This window comes from Melanotaenia boesemani, chromosome 5 (genome assembly GCF_017639745.1).
Source record: "Melanotaenia boesemani isolate fMelBoe1 chromosome 5, fMelBoe1.pri, whole genome shotgun sequence".
Lineage (NCBI taxonomy): Eukaryota > Metazoa > Chordata > Actinopteri > Atheriniformes > Melanotaeniidae > Melanotaenia > Melanotaenia boesemani.
In genome coordinates, this window is record NC_055686.1 from 3,727,745 (window position 1) to 3,747,861 (window position 20,117).

General features: G+C 41.4%; 1 protein-coding gene across 1 annotated transcript; it reads left to right on the forward strand.

Annotated features, from left to right (window-relative positions):
* Positions 1-1,299: 1,299 nt before the first annotated feature.
* LOC121640423 (atrial natriuretic peptide receptor 1-like) lies at positions 1,300-17,290 on the forward strand. The gene is made up of 24 exons (XM_041986158.1): positions 1,300-1,384; positions 1,790-1,901; positions 2,054-2,186; positions 2,274-2,406; positions 2,958-3,062; positions 3,869-3,971; positions 5,141-5,286; positions 5,363-5,435; positions 7,120-7,264; positions 7,350-7,436; positions 7,504-7,647; positions 7,734-7,855; positions 12,208-12,346; positions 12,498-12,546; positions 12,644-12,745; positions 12,840-12,959; positions 13,040-13,133; positions 13,773-13,860; positions 14,154-14,293; positions 15,255-15,407; positions 15,486-15,584; positions 15,689-15,780; positions 15,854-17,098; positions 17,276-17,290. The coding sequence occupies exons 1-23, from the start codon at positions 1,349-1,351 to the stop codon at positions 16,028-16,030; spliced, it is 2,592 nt and encodes an 863-aa protein (XP_041842092.1). The 5' UTR covers positions 1,300-1,348; the 3' UTR covers positions 16,031-17,098; positions 17,276-17,290.
* The last annotated feature ends 2,827 nt before the right edge of the window (positions 17,291-20,117 follow it).

The window sequence follows — 20,117 nt, forward strand, 5'->3', positions numbered from 1 at the left end:
GGAGGTTTGTCCAAAACCTCCAGGATGAAACGGGTAATGCTGAAAGTTGTTCTGACTGAAACTTAATTAAATAAATGATAGATTTTTTTAACATAGACCTACAACTTTTTTCGCTTACTAATCAAACTTATCTAACTTCTTTAAGATATCTGTTATATAACCTGCAGGAGTTGCTGCTGGTGTTATGAGGAATTAATCAAAAAAAGAACACTTTCTGCTTTTTCAACGTGAATTACAGATATTTTTTCTTTTAACTTAATTTATCATAAATGAATTATAACTAGGTTCATACATTTACTGTTGTTACACTTGGACTCCAGGGAGACAAGGGGACGTTTAACAGATTTATTAACAGAATGGAATATTGAAGATACACATACAATTACCGACAGGGGCGTGAGGAATCTGGAGACGGAACGGGAGTGAGTCCTTGAGGTGTGTGGATTAAGGTCCGACAATGAGTGACTGAACTGGTGGGGTATATAAAGGACTGGGGAACAAGGGAAGACAGGTGTGGCAGGTTGACTAGATTACTGATGAGGATCTGGAACTGGTGTGGAGGATCAGGGAAGTGAGGAGAGAATGGAGGAGTGGCAGGACAGGGGAGTGCTGGAGTGACAGGACAGATTGTAACAACTGTCCACTCCATCCTGTTTGTTTACTAAAACAAATATCTCATCATTATTGCAGACGACATAAATGTTTGTTGTTCAGGTGTGCAGCAGCTATTGAAGGTGATCACAGAGGAACTAAATAGACAGAAAAAGTGTAAAATATATAAGTTTAAACTTCTGTCTACTGCTATTCACACATGGGAAGAAAAAGAAATGTGAATGAGAGAATATGTCTAAAATAAACTATCTATATCTAATCACATGACAGCAGCTTAACACATCTAGTCATGTAGACATGGTGAAGACGACTTGCTGAAGTCCAAACTGAGCATCAGAATGAGGAAGAAAGGAGATTTACGTGACTTTGAATGTGGCATGGCTGAGTATTTACTGGGATTTTTACACACAACCATCTCTAGGGTTTACAGAGAATGGTCTGAAGAAGAGAAAATACCCAGTGAACAGCAGTTGTCTGGACCAGAATGTCCTCTAGGAAGGTGGACGGTGAGTGGACCAATAAGCTCATAGCTTGACGCAGTACCAACTGCCACCAGCAGATGGCAGCAGATCTTCATCAGCTGTGCCTTAAACACCCCTATCTCTATCTTCATCTCTCCTCCTCCTCCTCATCTCCAGCCCTGCTCCTCACTCATTCAGCAGCTCAGAAGCTGCAGATGTCCCTGACCATCAGTCCATCTGTCTCTGTCTCAGTCCGTCTGTCCTTCTGCTACAACATGAAGAAACATCAGGGACTCTGGTTTCTGCTCTGGGTAAGATTTTATTTACCAGCTGCTTGGATTCCATTTATCAGCTGAAAGGTTAATTAGTTATTGATCATCAATTTATTAATTTGTGCATTTAATCTTATTATCTGAAGCAGCTTGATTTGAATTGATTACATAAAGTTACATTTAAAATGAACTTTTTGTGGTTTCTAACAGGAAAACACTTTTAAATTTAAATTCTGATGGACTATTAGTCAGCAACAGGAATATAAATATTCAACGATTCCCCTTGTGTTTTTTCCTGTATAAAAACAATGAAAATCAATTGAACACGGTAAGATGAATTGGATTAGATCTGGATTAGACTGTTTTTGTCAGGGCCAGATGTTTCCAGATGTTTTTGTGTATTTTTTTATTTTGTGTGTTTTTGGTTTGCTTGGTTGCTTCCAGGTGTACATTTGCCACTTTGGTCCTGTGTTTTGTTGGCACGACTTAGACAACAGTGAGTATGACTGCTGGCCTCTGGTTGGACCCAACGAATACAACATGATCGACTGTGGAGGTGAGAGTCTGGTTGCTGAGGCACCTCCTGCCTCATGATCCTGTTCCTAACAAGGTTTTCTAGTTTTCTTTCAGTTATTAAACAGTATGTTTTTGTATTTGATGTTATTAATGTTTGCAGTTAAGAAATTAACCCCTGTGTGTCTTGTCCAGGCCTGGAGATGGCCTGGATTGTTCGTCCTCCAGAGTTAGTGAAGAGCGGTGAGGTGTTCAGCGTCACATACTCTGTAACAGCCCGGGACTCTTTCTACCACTGGGCCATCCAAAACCAGATCTTCTCCCACAGGTAACCCAGTATACTGGATATATTAAAAAGAGAAAATATCAAACTCTTTATCATCTTGGAGCAGCTCTTATATGTGGATGTGCTCAGTTCCATAACAGACGCTGCAACAGCTCGGCGGTTCTGCGAACATCACGAATGTCCAGCCAACTGGAAAGATGCCAACGGAGAAAACTGCTGCATTCATCATGCCAACATCCACTCCTGTCCACTAGGATACATGGTGCACGCATCCATAAAGCTCATCTTCAGCTGTCCTTCTCACTTCCCCTAGACAAGTCCTCACATGGTAGTTTGTGTAATGCCAAATGGCAAAACATCAGACTCCTAGAAAAACTCGGGCAAAAACAAGAAAATATTATCACTCATCATCATACTGTAAATATGGGAATCCTTCCCATCATTACCTTTGCTCTCACAAGACATCAAAGCTATTTTAGTCATCAAATATTAATTTATTGAGCTAATATTAACAAAGAGAAGTGATTGTCAGGAAACTTAGAGAAAAAAAATTCAACTTTCTATCTTGGTAAAATGGGGGAAAAATTGATGATTGTGCTTATATTAGATATAATGTTTAAACTAAAGTAACTTGAGTCCAACACAAATTTTCCTATCATATCATATCATATCATATCATATCATATCATACTGTATTCTATCATATTGTATTGTACTGTATCATATCCTGTCATATCGTATTGTATTGTATAATTTAAGCTGACACATAAACAAACAGATCTAAAGATGAACCCTTGTTGTCTTTGCTGGTAGACAACAGAAAGCATCTGTGGCCCCTGGATTCCTGATGATGGAAAGATCTTCACCCACACCATCTCTACTTCTGGCAAGATGACCCTAACCAACTGGACTGCCAAGGTAACTCAGAAATAACACATCAACGTCACAGGCTGTTTGTCAAATGGCTTTATTGCCAAAAAAAACAAATTTATGGAGCTATCTAGCTCATGATGATGACACTCTGCCATACATGCTGATAAAACCTTCAGATACCAGCAGTCTTAACAATGGTAATTTACACTATGGTCTTGTATAAGCTGGTGAAGAGGAAGCAGAGAAGATAAGGGGGCTGGGGACCTAGCCTTGTGGTACGCCGCTGGTTAGCTAAATCATTGAAGAGGTAAAGTTATTCAGATGGGGATGCTCTGAACAGTCTTCTCCTTCCAAACTAAACACTATTTTTTAAAAAAGGCAAAAACTTGGAAGAGAGAAAAGCCTGACACTTTGGCAAATACAATTCTACACTGACGAAAGCACAGAGTACTTCACATGAAGTTATTTAATGATGAAAAGTTGGTTATTTTTAGCTCAAATAAGTTATTAAGAGGAAAATATCAAAATTAAATTTATTCTGCTCAGTCCCAAGCCTAAATTAAAGTAAACTTCATAGATTTAAAAGCAGCAATATGTTTTGTTTGTTTGGTTGAAGTAATCTTCAAACTTTAGCATCGTTTCTATAATATACTATTGTTTTCCAAATAAAAGAGGAATTACAAGAAAAGCAACACATACTGTATATCGCTATATGCAGATGATATGCTATTTTATTCCTTAGTTGTGTCATCACTCTAGATGCTACAAATCATAAATGATCTGCATTTGCAGGATAAAGCTCCTTTAAATGCTGTTTTTTCACGTGTTTTACCCAACTCATTTTATCCCAGGTGGTTCTCTTCCATCCTGGTCTGACTTCACTCATCGCTCACATACGAGTCGGCTCCATGCAAGCTGCCCTGGAGGCAAAAAGTACTGTTTTGCCTGCTGTAGGTAGGTTTCTTCTGGCACTACATCCTGATGCAAGTACAAAAACAAATACAAGACTGCAGGGAAGTTTCATGTATTGGTTTCAGTCCTGATTTGGAACCCAGAAGTTCCGTCTGATTCACTTTACAGCCAAACTTTTGGTACAGTTCATGATTATTCCTTTTGCACTGGGCAGTATCCATTTTCCTACTTTCCTACTACTTCATCACCACCTCGACCAGCTGTTCTTTAAAACCTTTTATTCAACCTTGTTGACTCTTTTGCATCAGCAGAAATGGGGAAATGACAACCATTCGCTTCATGCTTTCCTGCAAATAACCATGCTTACTTTAAATTTCCAACAAATCACACAACTGTTCTTGAAGAAAAAAGCTCTGACCAAGTGATGTTAAAAACAAGCTGGAAGAAGTACCAAACCAGAGCTGTGAGAGAAAAGGATGTCATTATGTTCTTGTTGCCTCGAGAACAAGAACAAAGTTACTGTTTGTTACGGAGGATGTAACGGCCTGAAGAACAAAGCAGGAACATGCGTAGATGAATATTTTTGTTGTTTAAAGCCTCATGCCAAGAAGAAAGAACACAAACTGCTGCCTGTACTCTTTTCCTCTCCTTTGTTTCTGTCATGTTCTTCTTCATTATAATTTAATAAAAGTGTGTGCTGTGCTCTTAAACGTCTATCGCTATCCATCTTGTAAGCCGCCTACTAGGTAAGTACAGTTGGCCGTGGAAATGCAACAGAAGGTGTGTTTCCATTAGCCCAAGAATTGTGCAAAACCTAAATTATCTCAATAAAAAAACAGTAATGGAAACACTTACTTAAAAAAGAAACTGCACTTTGTCTGAATTTTAGAAATATTGCGTTTATTTTGTGAAAAACTGTCATGAAAACACAACTAGAGATCAGGGTTTACCGTACCAAACCGATCCAAATCATCCCATCCTGAACTGGACCCCTTGGTGGAAAAGGGGCTTAACGTATCTAATTTGGTCTTATATTGCTCTTCTCACCTGTTCTTCCTGTAGTCTGTTCTTTAAATATACCTATACCTAAGTATTTTACCATATCTGAATCTTTAATTTTGTATAGAACTTAAATAAGTGAGTGTATCAGTATACACAATAGAGAAAACTTTAATTAGTAACATCCTAATTTTTTATTTTCCTTCTCTCAGTTTGTGGTGATGGCATCTGTGAGGAGGCAGAACTTTGTTCTACTTGTCCAGCTGATTGTGGAGAATGCCCCATGAGCCCTGTTACCAAGCTGGCCATTGGCCTGCCACTCAGCCTGCTATGCCTTTCCTTTATACTGACTGCAGTGGTAAGATTAAACACAGCCACACATGTGAACACAACTTTTCTTTTTACAATGTCAGACTAATAACCTGTCTGTGCAGTGGCTGAGGTACCAGAAAGAGAAACTTTTGTGGGATGAAAGCTGGATCATTGACTTCTTTACGATTAAACAAGGTACGTTGATAATACAAATAGAATTGCTTTTAGCTGAAATTAGTCTGGAAAAAGCCTGAAAAAGGTCTGAAAGCTTTAAACAGATGGCCTTAAACTGAGATTATATTCACAAACCTTTGAGGTCATTATTTTGGATAATTTGTGGCATCAGATTGTCGCCAATGATTTTCATAGCTATGTAAGACGCTTTTATTCAAAGCGACTTACATTTGAAAGTAAGAACAACACAAGCAAGAATTCAAACGACATGGGGCATCATAATTTAGTGGTACTCAGTCTGCTGTGAGTCCAGTTGGACCCAGGTGCTGTCATGTAGTGCTAGAGGCAGTTTTTTCTTTTTTTTTTTTAGTCCTTTGTTTAAACGCAAGATCACAATTGCATCACACAATATTACCTTTGGCATACTGTAAGTGCATGTAATCTTTCAGTGCCGAGTTCAGCCAAAGAGCTGGACAAATCTTTCTAACTCATTTAGTTAAGCTAAATGTGGAAATGCTCCTTAAACAACTGAGTCTTTAGCTTGCTTTTAAAAGTGGATAAGGACTCTGCGGATCAGACGGAGTTTGGTAGATCGTTCCATCACCGGGGAACAACAGAGGAGAAGAGAGCAGCTACTGATTTTGCGCCACCTTGTGGTGGGAGCACCAGGTGTCTTTCACTGGCAGAGTGTAACTGTGGAGAGGGAGTGTAGCTCTGGATTGAGGAGTGCAGGTAGACAGGAGCCATTTCGGTTATTGTTTTGTAAGCCAGAAGCAGAGCTTTGAATTTGATGCGCTGCAACTGGAAGCCAGTGGAGAGCGATTAGCAGCGGAGTGACATGAGCTCTTTTGGGCTGGTTGAAGACCAGACGTGCTGCTGCGTTCTGGATCCTCTGCAAAGGTTTCACTGAGCATGCAGGCAGGCCAGCCAGTAAGGAGTTGCAGTAGTCAATGCGTGAAATGACCAGAGCCTGGACCAGGAGCTGGGTCGTGTGTTCAGTCAGGTAGGGTCTGATCCTCCTGATGTTGTAGAGAGCAAATCGGCAAGATCGAGCAACTGAGGTAACATGGACCTTAAAGGTCAGCTGGTTGTCTACCATGACACCAAGATTCCTGGTAGAAGATGTAGGCACAAGTGTGACAGAGTCAAGCTGCACGCTTATCTGTGGCGGTAAGGAAGGATTGGCTGGAAAGACAATAAGCTCGGTCTTGGACAGTTTTATTTGAAGGTGGCAAACCTTCATCCATGCAGTGATATCAGCAAGACATGCTGATATTCGCATTGAGACGGTTGTGTTGTCAGGTTGGAAAGAAAGGAAAAGCTTAGTGTCATCTACATAGCAGTGGTTGGAGAAACCATGAGAGCTAATGACTGCACAGAGTGATGAGGTGTATAGCGAAAAGCGAAGAGGGCCAAGCACCGAGCCCTGAGGCACCCCTGTTGTCAACCCATGTGATCTAGCCACTCCCCCTCACCAAGATACTTTGAAGGATCTTCCTGTGAGGTTGGACATAAACCACGAGAGAACAAATCCTGAGATGCCAAGCTCAGAGAGAGTGGAGAAGAGGATCTGTTGGTTGATCGTGTCAAAGGCAGCAGACAGATCCAGCAGTATAAGGATTGAGGATTGATAGTTGTATTATGAACTCTTTATCCCCATTGTAGCAGTGAGTTAACTCCTCTCTTTCTCTCTCTTTATCTTCAGATCAAGAAGCTCATATGACCATGGGCAGCATTATGAGTGTTCCAGCTGGCAACAGCGACAGTAACACCAGCTGTGTGACCGCCTTCAGCTCTTGTACGGGTCAACCGGGAACCCGGAAGACACTGTTTACCTGCACGGGGATATAGTATGTCCACCTGTTTAACTACATGCTCATTTAAATATCCTCATCATCAAGTTTTACAGCACCATCTTAACTCTTTTCTCTGCAGTGATGGCAGGACTGTGGCCATCAAGAAAATCCAAACAAAGAACTTCTCTCTGTCCAAATCCATCAGACAGGAAGTCAAACAAGTCAGGTAACAAACAAAAACATCACACACAGATTATTTATACTGTTAATCTCTGATTTCATGTTTATACCAGGGAGCTAGATCACCCCAACTTGTGCAAGTTCATCGGTGGCTGTGTTGAGGTTCCAAACGTTGCCATAGTAACAGAGTACTGCCCAAAAGGAAGCCTTAATGATGTTCTTCTTAATGAGGAGATCCCACTTAACTGGGGCTTCAGGTAAACAGGTTTCATGAAGACTCTGTCACAGTGATGAAGGGTCTAGATTAATTATAAAGACTTAATCCACTGTGACTCGCTTCCAGGTTTTCCTTTGCAGCAGACATCGCCAGAGGGATGTCGTACCTTCACCAGCACAGGATTTGTCACGGACGACTCAAGTCTCTGAACTGTGTCTTAGATGACCGCTGGGTCTGCAAAATTACAGGTGATCTGAGAGTGCTCAGAGTTACTTAGAAAATAGGTTTCATATACCCAGTTTTCATGGATTTTAACTTTGACAATCACTCAATGCTTTAATACTAAATTATGTAGATGTAGATGAGAAACAGCACAGAATTTTCATGTTGATTAGAGCATGTTATACTCCCATAATGTTATTACCTCCTACATGAAAAGGCATGGCTCTTTAGTTGTTGTTGTTCACCTGAGACTAAACACAGATTTGAGAGAAATCAAGGTCTTATTTTAAAATTTAAAAAGAGGGTAATCATAGTTTAAATCTAGGATATCCAATGTTAAAATTATCACGATGAGCCCAAGGAGCAGGAGTTCAGAAACCCTGTCTACCTGATGAGTTTTTTTGTCTGAAACCAACTGTATGGTGCAGCAGAAAAAAGCAATCATGGTGCAGAAACTGAATGCAAGACTAATTCATTTATGATGCTAATTTTATACATAAGACAAGATTATCTAAAGAAACATTCAGACAAGAAAATACAAACAGTGAGATACATGTAGTGATTACATACTCATCATCTTCTGTCCCCTTATTTTACATAGTTTCTTTAGGTAGTAAATGTCTGATTTTGTTATTGCTTTATTATAATCTTTGGACACTTATCTTTGGTTTGAATCACAATAATTTCATTTTTATCTTTATTTTTATCTGGTTCTAGAATGCGCCGCTAGGTGGCAGCAGCAATTGTAGTAGCTCTGTTTTTAACTTGTGATTTTTGCAATATAGCCGTCTTTTTTAAGACATCAGCTGTCAATCAGTGTCTGTTCGGGTGGATTTTTCGCGCTGGTCAGAGGCTGTGCTATACGGGAGATTTTTCTGAATATTTTTTCTTTTTTGCAAGACTTGTTATTGTGAGTCTCCATGGCAACGAGACTTGTTTACCATCGGGCTCAACTGATAAAACTCCCCAAACTCAAGATTATCAGTGAAACAACACTTCAAATCCCAACGGAGTTGAAAAGAAAGAGAAGAGGATGCAGGGCAGGAGCGAGGCAGAGAGAAAAACGGTGGCGATTCAAACCGTTTCTTCCAACGGTTGTTATGGGAAACGTGAGATCGCTAGTTAACAAAATTGATGAACTTCAGGTGCTAACCAGGTCTCTTAAAGAATACAGAGAGTGCAGTATTATGTGCTTCACCGAGACATGGCTGCATGAACACATCCCAGACTGTAATGCGTCTGTACACGGCTTCAGGACGGTCCGTGCAGACCGCAATAAACAACTCAGCGGGAAGCTGAAGGGAGGTGGAATTGCGGTGCTGGTAAACCAGCGCTGGTGTCATCCTGAACATGTCACTGTTAAAGAGAAGATCTGCACAAGAGACATTGAACTGCTAGCTGTGAGTCTCCGCCCGTATTATTTACCCAGAGAGTTCACATGCGTTATTCTGGTAGCGGTATATATATCACCTGGTACCGCTCCAGACGCAGCCTGTGATGTCATTAACTCTGTAGTGGCCAGGCTTCAAACACAACATCCAAACGCATTTGTGGCGATCTCTGGAGATTTTAACAACATCTCCCTCTCTGCAACTCTACCAACTTTCCAACAGTTTGTCAGCTGCTCCACCAGAGAAAACAAAACGTTGGACTTATTTTATGCAAATATTAAAAATGCATACAGCTCCTTTGCCCTGCCACCTTTAGGAAGATCAGACCATAACCTAGTTCTTCTCTCCTCCTCCTACAAGCCCATCGTTCAGCAACAACCAGTCATTAGAAAGGCTATTAGAACCTGGTCTAATGAAGCTGAAGATGCTCTGAGAGGATGCTTCGAGGCTACAGACTGCAACGTCCTATGTGAACCTCATGGAGATGACATCAATGCCTTGACTGAGTGTGTGACAGATTATATTAACTTCTGTGTGGACAGCACCGTTCCAACAAGAACAGTGAGGTGCTTCCCCAATAACAAACCCTGGATCACCAGTGACCTGAAAAAGCTGCTGAACATCAAAAAGAAAGCTTTTAGGGATGGAGACAGGGAGTTATTGAAGTCCACACAAAAACAACTTAAAACACAAATGAAGAAGTGCAAGGAGGACTACAGGAAGAAGTTGGAAAGTAAGCTTCAGAAAAACAATGTGAGGGATGTGTGGTCAGGAATGAAGAAGATCACTGGCTTCGGGATAAAGGAGGATCAGACTGATGGAGGTCTGGACAGAGCGAATGAACTGAACATGTTCTTCAATAGGTTTAGCTCACCTCCTGCTTCAACCCCAACTAGCCACACACCCTCCATGAGCCCACAGCTTTCCTGTCACACCTCCACTCTGTCACCCTGCAGCTCAGTCAAGGACCTGGACACAACCTCATCTCCCTCCACATCAGGACTTCCTGAAACCTCCTCTGCCTCCACCTCCACTCTGTCTGTCTCCTGTAACCAAGTCATACAACAACTGGTGAAACTGAACCAGAACAAGGCTGCAGGTCCAGATGGTGTCAGTCCCAGAGTTCTCAAGACCTGCTCAAAACAGCTATGTCCGATTCTCCAGCACCTGTTCAACACCAGCCTGAGCCAGAGAAGAATCCCGGTGCTGTGGAAAACATCCTGCCTTGTTCCAGTGCCTAAAAAACCACAACCAGCTGAACCAAAAGACTACAGACCAGTCGCCCTGACATCTCACGTCATGAAAGTCCTGGAGAGACTCTTACTGGCTCACCTCAGCAAGCAGGTGAACACCTTTCAGGACCCATTACAGTTTGCATACCGTAATGGGCTTGGGGTTGAAGATGCCATCATATACCTGCTTCAGAGAGCCCACTCTCATCTAGACCAGTCAGGCAGCACTTTGAGGGTCATGTTCTTTGATTTCTCAAGTGCTTTTAATACGATTCAGCCTTCTCTGCTGTGTGAGAAGCTGCAGAAATTCCAGGTGGATCCCTCCACAACCACCTGGATTTACGACTACCTCACAAACAGACCACAGTTTGTGAGACTGAAAGGTTGTGTGTCTGAGATGGTGGTCAGCTGCACTGGAACACCACAAGGGACTGTACTTTCACCATTTCTATTCACGCTGTACACCTCAGACTTCCAGTACAACTCTGAGTTCTGTCATCTGCAGAAATACTCTGATGACTCAGCAGTTGTTGGGTGTATCAGTGATGGACAAGAAGCAGAGTACAGAGAACTGGTCGGTCAGTTTGTGAAATGGTGCGGTGACAATCATCTCATCTTGAATACCAAGAAAACAAAGGAGATGATTGTTGACTTCAGGAGGAACAAGAACACACATAGAAGTGTTTCCATCATGGGAGAGGAGGTGGTGGTGGTGGAGGAATACAAGTACCTTGGAGTTCAGCTGGACAACAGACTTGAGTGGAAAAGCAACACTGAGTACATTTACAAGAAAGGTCAGAGCAGACTCTACTTCTTAAGGAAGCTGAGATCTTTTAACGTCTGCACCAAAATGTTGCAAATGTTCTACAGGTCTGTTGTTGAAAGTGCAATCAGCTTTGCAGCAATCTGCTGGGGCAGCGGCATCAGAACCAGAGACTTGAAAAGAATTAACAAACTGATCAAGAAAGCTGGTTCTGTGCTTGGAGTAACTCTGGAGCCGCTGGAGTTGATCATCAAAAAAAGAATTCTGTACAAGCTGACGAAGATAATGGAAGATCCTTCACACCCTCTACACAACGCCGTGACGAAACAACAGAGTGTGTTCAGTGGGAGGCTTGTTCAAGTCCGATGCAAGACAGAGAGATACAGAAGATCCTTCCTTCCAGCAGCTATCAGGCTGAAGAACAAAGCCCTTAATTAATTAATGTGATTGTTTTACTAAAAAATTACTACTACTACAATATTGAATTTCCCTTTGGGATTAATAAAGTATTTTTCATTTCATTCATTCATGTAGTCACATCCAGATAATGATATGACCGAGGCATGCACTTACTCTTTGTTTAAGACCAGAGTCCCATTGTGAGACAGTAGTATAAAGTTGAGTGTCGCCAGCATAATTATGATCAGATGATTGGTTTATTTTCATGATCTGAGCTAGGGAGAGCATGTAGATGCTGGACAATAGGGGGCCCAACATGGAGCCTTGTGGAATTTTAAAAGTTATCTATGAAGCAGAAAAGGTCTTTAAGAAACTATTTTGATGCTTCTGATGAAACAAGAGACAAGATAGTTTACATAAGAAGACATCTGTCATAAGTATGTACCTATGTACAATGTTTTTGTTATAACTCTTGCTGCCATAAGGGGGAAACAAAAATCTGTACGGGTGTTTGAAATGAAAAACTACAGTGAAAACCTGGACCTGGACTGTAGCTGGACAGTTTTTGACTGATATGTGGTTTGTCCTGTCAGATTACGGGCTGAGAACATACCGCAGGGATGATGGGGTGGAGCCTCTGTCCACCTATCAGCAACGACTCTTGGAAGTGTACATGCCACCTGAATTTCAGAACTCCAACATGGAGCCAACGCTTGCTGGTGATGTGTTCAGGTGCACTAATAAACCTGTTTTATCCCTTACATCACTTTCTGGAGACCTGCAAAACCACAACCATTACCCCAAAATATCTTGATTTGGCAGTGGAACTATTATGCACAGTATAACTGGTCACCTCTGAATGTGTGTTTTATATTTTTTAAAGTTATTCCATCATCCTACTGGAGATAGCCACTCGCAGCAATCCAGTCCCAGTAAGTCCCAGTTCCACTGTCAGGATTTTTCTGTTGTAACAAAATTAGGTCAGTGAAGAGAAGCTGGTAAACAATTTAAGCTAATCTTGTCCTGCAGGCTGAGGAGTCCAACCTTGAGTGTGCATGGTGTCCGCCTTTACCTGAGCTGATCTCCAGTAAAGCTGATAACACCTGTCCATGTCCTGCTGACTACGTAGAGGTGAGTTAGGTGTAGTTCATTGAAATGAATGCCAATAAATGATTCTTTCACTCTTAGGTCTTCTGGAGTTTTTTTACCTGCATATATTTAATAGCTGATCCGTCGATGCCGCTCCCATAACCCCGCCCACCGACCCACCTTTGAGCAAATCAAGAAGTTTGTTCACCGCATCAACCCAGTCAAAGTCAGCCCTGTGGACATGATGATGAACCTGGTAATGACACACATAGTTTTGTCAAACTTCTTTCTTTCTTCACCCTGTACGCTGTACTGAAACACTTCTTTATGTTTCAGATGGAGAAGTACAGTAAACACTTGGAAGTCCTGGTGACTGAACGGACTCAGGATCTAATGCACGAAAAACAGAGAACTGACAGGCTGCTATACAGTACGATACACATAACAATACTCTAATGCAGGACATCATTTTACTATAAATTGTACAGGAACTGTTCTCTATTTTAATTACATTCAGGCTGAATAGGTTTGTCTTTATGCTGACGATACAGTTATCTTAATGTCTGATCTGGAACAAAAGTTTCATCATCTATCAGTTTCATTGCCTTCACATAAGATAAAGACATATGTTTCTGTTGAAAAGAAAAATAAATAAATAAATTGTGCCCATTTTTTGCAACCTCAATTAAAGTCAGCTTCTAGCACCCGGGTTATTGTGCTCTCCCTTTCCCATTGTTCTCAAGAGCCAGGTGGTAGCTGGTTTTAGCCGGTATTTTTACCACTGTAAAAATATTTGGGTTGTTTTTTTTTTCTAGTAACACAAAGAGTGACTTATAGGGAGAAAAGTATGGACAATTAGTGCTCAAAGATTATCAAAAGAAACATCCAAAATAATTGGTTCTAGATAATCACACCATTCCAGAACAACTCCCATTTTACTTTGCAAGTCATCAATACATGTAGTGGGAAAAACTTATTGTAATGGGAGAGGAAGAATATTGAAGGCTTATCTAACACAAATGAGTTTAATGTCTCTTGAAAGAAAGATATGTTCATCTCTGTGCTGCAGGTATGCTTCCTAAGCAAGTGGCTGATGACCTGCGTCAGGGGAAGCCATCACAAGCTCAGAGCTATGTCAGCGCCACAGTCTTCTTCAGGTAGACTTAAATGAAAGGATGAATATTACACTGAATGTAGTCAGATCTGTTGCTTTGAAGAATGTATAGTTTGTGCTTGAGGATAAAAATTACTGACTAGTATGATTATAATTATTATGACTGTAATTTCTGTTTGGGATTAATAAAATATTGTTAATTTAATTTAATTTTCATTTCATTATATGGTGGATTATGGTGTGTGTGTGTGTGTGTGTGTGTGTGTGTGTGTGTGTGTGTGTGTGTGTGTGTGTGTGTGTGTGTGTGTGTGTGTGTGTGTGTGTGTTTGTGTGCAGCGACATTGTGGGTTTCACCCAGCTGTCCAGTAGCAGTACTCCTTATCAGGTGGTGGACTTCCTCAACAAACTCTACACGACATTTGACGACATCATCGACAACTATGACGTCTACAAGGTGGAAACCATCGGCGATGCCTGTGAGAGACACACATTCAGAAAGTTGCCATGATGTTATGTGTCTAACCCATTCAGCCTGGCCCAGGAATGAATGCAAAAAATTGCATTTTTTTTAATCTTAGGTCTGTATTTGGTTATTTAACTAAAAAATAAGCTAAAAAATTTTATATAAGTACAGTTTATTACTGTGTAATACATACGAATAATTGTAGTGCAAAACATATCCACCAGGGGACAGAAGAGTATTGGATGGTAAATCATAGGGTTTATCAAGGTCTTTACCATACAGAGATGCAATAGGTGTCAGAATCTGTATCTTTCTAATATGATACGCATGGTGTTAAAGAGTTAAGTAAAATTTTAATCTTAACCAGAAGTTTGTACTTTGTTTTATTTAACTCGTATTGTTTGCTGTGTGTTTTTCATCTCTACAAGGGTTCAATTGTTATTGTGTACCTAAAGCCTAATTTATCCTCTACCTTAAATTTGCATGTGTATTCAGACAGAGCCTTCTGTCAGTCTTCTGCGTACTTTATGTGCGTAGAGCTCATGAATGTGTAGTCAGATGTAGCAAACACAGCAGTACCACCTGAAACCACTATGATGTGTAATATAGCTAATGTACAACCAGAGAAAAAAGCTGTGATGTATTCAATGGCCACACACCACCAGCATCTACTCTGCAGCCTCTTTTTATGTCTCTTTCTGAGAATGTACATTACCAGAATTTCTTCCATCACCATGTTTAATGTTTCTGAAACTGACATCAGAATTCTGAACTCTTGGCTGCCCAACAGCTGATGTATTGTCTAACAACCATCCCTACATAGAGGTCACACGGGCAGTGTTGTTTGATAACCTTTGTCAACATTTGAAACAAATGTACCTTTCTACGTACATAAACGGAACAAAAACAAGGGTGTAGTTGTGCCTCTAAATCTGCCCCAGCATAACAGTTTTTGTTTGTGTACTGCTGTGTAGACATGGTTGTGTCAGGCGTTCCCAAGGAGAACGGGATACTCCATGCTTCAGAGATTGCCAGCATGGCTCTTGACCTGGTGGGGGTCTGTCGCACCTTCAGGATCCCACACAAACCCAACATGCAGCTGCAGATTCGAGCAGGGATACACTCTGGTAAAGATACAGTCTGCAGGGAGAAGCTCAAATGTTTAGTTGAACATGCTTTTCTGAATGTCTTTCCTGCATTCTCAGGTCCAGTGGTAGCCGGGGTTGTGGGGACGAAGATGCCACGGTACTGTCTGTTTGGAGATACAGTCAACACTGCATCCAGGATGGAGTCCACAAGTCTGGGTAACCCACTCCAAAGACTAACACCAGGAAAACAAACATACAAATCTTTGATAGGTTCAGAATTAGGTGGTAAGGTTCTTTACAAAGATCCCTCGTCTTCGCAGCCCTGAAGATCCAGTGCAGCTCCAGTGCATTTTACCTTCTGGAGGAAATTGGTGGCTATGTGCTGGAATGCAGAGGGATGCTGCAGGTGAAGGTGAGCCACTGTCTCCCAGCATAGTTCACTTCTGCTGGGAGCCGCCCAGTAACACCCATCTCATCTCCAACAGGGGAAAGGTGACATGGTAACTTACTGGCTGGAGGGGAAGAAGTCGTCTCTAACTTCCAAGGACGTCAGCGCCAAGGAACCCAAACAAGCCACCGTGGAGACAGAGACCGAAATGGAGCGAGAATTGTACTCATCCATGCCGGGGTTTCTGAACGATGATCTCATGGACCCGGCTTGATCTGATCCGAGTTGTCAGGTGTTGCTTGTTTGTGTGAAAATTGTGCAAAATGTGTTAAAGTGTTTGTCATGAATGTTTGTTTGTCACTTTAAACCCACCAGCACGTTCAGGTGGTTCATCCTTTGAGGGATATGATTACTGTTACTGAAGCACAGACGTTTCTTACATTTAGTCTCAAACCATTTACAAAAATAGTAAACTGTGACCTTAATCCAGAGTGAATATATAACATTTGTAAAGTCAAAACTCGAGCAGACATGGTGCCATGTTGCACCAAACTGGTTACCTGTGAAAGGATGGACATGTTGGTGTTTTTATTTCTCTTTGTGGGTTTAGAAATAAAATGTTGGACTTCTCAAACATATTTTCATAGCCACTGTGGTGTAAAAATAAAACCCCTGCTATTTTCTCAGATGGAACAGTTCAGCTTCTTCATGTTAAGTTTTAACTGAGCTTCACAGGATTAATATTAACCTAATTAAGAGGGATCTTATTGAATACTTTTACAAATGAAACATCAAAGCTGCTCCCACTCCCTCTCTGCTGTGCTTCAGCTCTGCCTCCAAAGTCCCTCCCAGGAGGACTTTACTCTGTGGAAGTAAACATCTTGTAGATTTGGTTACGTCGTCAGGCTCCATTATAACCTACGGCTTCCTACTTTAAACAATATAATCAGACAACTGAGCAAATTTATTAAGATTTTAGGACATCAACATGAGCTCACATAAATCAGTTGCCAGGCAACATAAGGCAGCAACATTCACGTATTACTCTAAATTAAATGATTCCAGAGACTGATAGACCTCACTTAGTTAATCTAAACTTTATTTCCAATGGGTGGTCCGTGGTCATCCTACCGTCTTCATCTGTGGAAGACCGAGAGGAGGCAGAGGTACTCAGCCAGCTTCTTCTTCTGTGGTGTCAGCTGCTGTGGCTGAATTCTGCAACCTGTTACCTGTTTGGCTGATCAATGACCCATCACACTGTCCAGGAGCTCTAACACCACATCCAACTCCACTTTTATCTTTTTTACTGCTGCGGTAGTCCTTTTATTGATTATTGTTCAACGTTAGGTACGAGAACCAGCATCGAGTCATGCCAATGAGACAGGGGTATGAGAGACTCTTGGTGGCTCTTTATTATGGCTCTTTTATTCATGGCTGCTTATTATTTACACTCAGTCAGTGCTTTTAAATCAGATTAGTACCATCAGGAAGGACCAGTGGGAGCTGAAGGTTTTCTAAGTATTCATGTTGTTTAGTGAAGGAAACAGAGCAGCAGCTCTACAAAGAAAGAAACAGTTAAATATTTTCTTCATGTCCTGTTTTATGTGCAAATTGATCAGTTTGTGTCCAAATCAGAGTTACATAAATATTACTGACATGTGCGTGTTTGTGAATCAGTGTTACTTCTCACAATAAATGTGTTTTTAATTAAAAAGTTTGACATAATACAGTTTCTCATCAGGAAGTAGAAACTAGTGAAGTTTTCAATGTGTTACTTAAAATAAAATAAATTACTTTAACATCAAATTGTGTCATTTTTCTCAGATAATGTTGGTTTTTGCTCTCTGTGTCGGAAATCTTAATAGTTAACTAATGCAATGTCTGAAAATGATCCAAAGTTTTACTTCTGAGATTTAAAATCATCTCTGGTCAAACTGAAGCAGTGATTTATAAATATTCACACCACGCTTTTAAGCAGATGGGCGGCTGGAAGAGACGGAGACAAGAGGTTTTGTTAGCTGGTTAGCAGCCAAGATGGCCGACACAGAGACAGCTGGACAAGAGGAGGACCTGAGGGAGAGAGGAAGAGGATGTCGAGATCCAGCATCAGCGCCATAAACAGAGAAGCAGACTGGACTACAGGATGGTTTTTAGAATCGATGCTTTACCACAAATTAACACCAAAATGTTGTCTTTTATATTCTGAATGGATTAAAATCTTCAAGCAGCCCTCAAAAATGTTTTTTAAATATGTCAAAGCTGTAAATATCCTCATGTTTTAATCTTTTACAGTTAAACTACAGATTTCTGTGTTGATGAGTGTAACAGACGCCTGAAGTCTGAAGGTTTCTGTTGCTTTTGGTTCATGTGCGTGAACATGAGGACAGCTGCAGGAGGCAGCTCGCTTTCTGTCCCACTCAGACCTGTTCCCACTGCTTCACAGAGCAGAAGAAGAAGAAGAAAACCTTTATTAGTCTCTTGGTGGGGAAACTGCTTTGTTGCAGCAGTACAGATGTAGTAAGCAGAAGCACACAGGTGATTTAAAAGAGAACACACACACAATAAGCAATATGTCCAGTATATGGTCTGACAAGGTGAGTACAGTATGTACAGTTATAAAAATGTACATAAACGTGTATATAAAGGAAGGAAAGACCTGCAGTATCTCTCCTTCACACAGCGAGGATGGATCAGTCTTTTCCTGAAGCTCCTCTCCAGCGCAGACAGGCGTCCTGCAGGGGGTGGGACTCATGGTCCAGCATGGAGGGCAGGTTTACCAAGACCCTGTTGTCAACTACCTCCTGCACTGAGTCCAGAGATCAGCCCAGAACAGAGCTGGACTGTCCACCTTCTTCCTCTCCCTCTCTGTGACGCTGCTGCTCCAGCAGACCACACCGTGAGGATGGCTGATGAAGGTCTTCAGAAGTCCCCCTTCACTCCAAAAGACCATCGTGTCCTCAGAAGAAAGACCTGCTCTGACCCTTCCTGTACAGTGGTCCGTGTTCTGAGTCCAGTCCAGTTTATTGTTTAGGTGAACACCCAGATACTTTTAAGAGTCCATTCTCTCAATGTCCGTTTCGTGGATGTCTACCGGTGAGGGGACAGCAGACCGGCGTCCAGGAAAATCTACCACCATCTTCTTGGTTTTGTCCGCATTGATCAGTAGGTGGTTTTGATGACACCAGTCCACAAAGTTCTGCGTCAGTGCTCTGTAGTCCACATCGTGGTCCTTAGTTTGACTATAGAAGATTCATCTGAGAACTTCTGCAGAACGCAGCTGTCCTTGTTGTCTTGAGTCTGTAGTGTAGAGGGTGAAGAGAAAGTAGGTATGACACCTATGCTGCAGGTTTAAGGTCAGATACAGGACCAGGTCTCACAAACTGGGACCAGTTTGTTGTGAGAATCCACTCTGCCAGATGAAGGTCCGCTCCAGCTCTCTCCAGTTTGGCTTTCAGGAGCACCGACTCAACTTCTGTATTTATTTCTTAGAAAGTCTGGAACATCAAACATACTGGCATGTTGACGAATGTAAGTTTTTGTTAGTGTTTGTGCCTTTTGTCCACATTCAATCTGGGTTGCCATGGCTACAACCAAAGGTGATTAAGTGTTAGCCGAGTTGTCAGAGAAGGAGTTGATTTTGAATAAATTAATCTTTTTATCCCTAAATGAGCACATTAAGTTTTTAATCTCTGAATTATTCATCACATTGTGTTTCTGCAGTGTTTGGGAGCAGTAAAGATGCTTCTGTGACGTCAGTAAACTGAGTTTATATTTAGTCTAAGAATTCGTCTCTCAGCTGTAAAATCTCTGGTTTAAATTTCTGTGACTGTCCTGCAGAATCCTTCAGGAGATTACTTCATCCCTGTAATGAAGATGGAGCGGTTGGGAATGAAAAGAAGAGGAGAGGGAGGTCTGAAGAGCCGAGAGGTTTTAATTACAGATGACACAACGTGTGTGTGTGTGTGTTTGAAGTGTTTTTAATAGAATGAGTACTCGCTCTCTTTCTCTCTGTCATGTTCCTCATTCTCTTTTTAGCTCGCTCGCCCCCCCTCAGTCACCCATTCATTTACACATCTGAGGACTCACATCAAACCCAGCAGCTCGTCGTGGTGAACACTGTGTATGTGTGTGTGTGTGTGTGTCTGAGGTTTTAGTTACTGAATACATCAGAAAAGCCTCATATTCACCCAACACACACCTCCTTACAGCCTGAACCTGTCACATGACAACCTGCAGACACACGAACAAATCGACCCTTCGGATTTCCTTCAGTCCAAACATTTTGTTTACAGCCACAGAAAAACAAACGTGGACAGATCAGAGCCGTTACGTTAACCTGCAGCTAGATTCAGATTCAACAG

Coding starts and splice junctions, on each gene's coding strand:
- LOC121640423 (XM_041986158.1), top strand. CDS start 1,349: ATGAAGAAACATCAGGGACTCTGGTTTCTGCTCTGG. Junction 5,436..7,119: donor CTTCTTTACGATTAAACAAG/GTACGTTGATAA, acceptor CTTTATCTTCAG/ATCAAGAAGCTCATATGACC. Junction 7,265..7,349: donor TTTACCTGCACGGGGATATA/GTATGTCCACCT, acceptor TTTTCTCTGCAG/TGATGGCAGGACTGTGGCCA.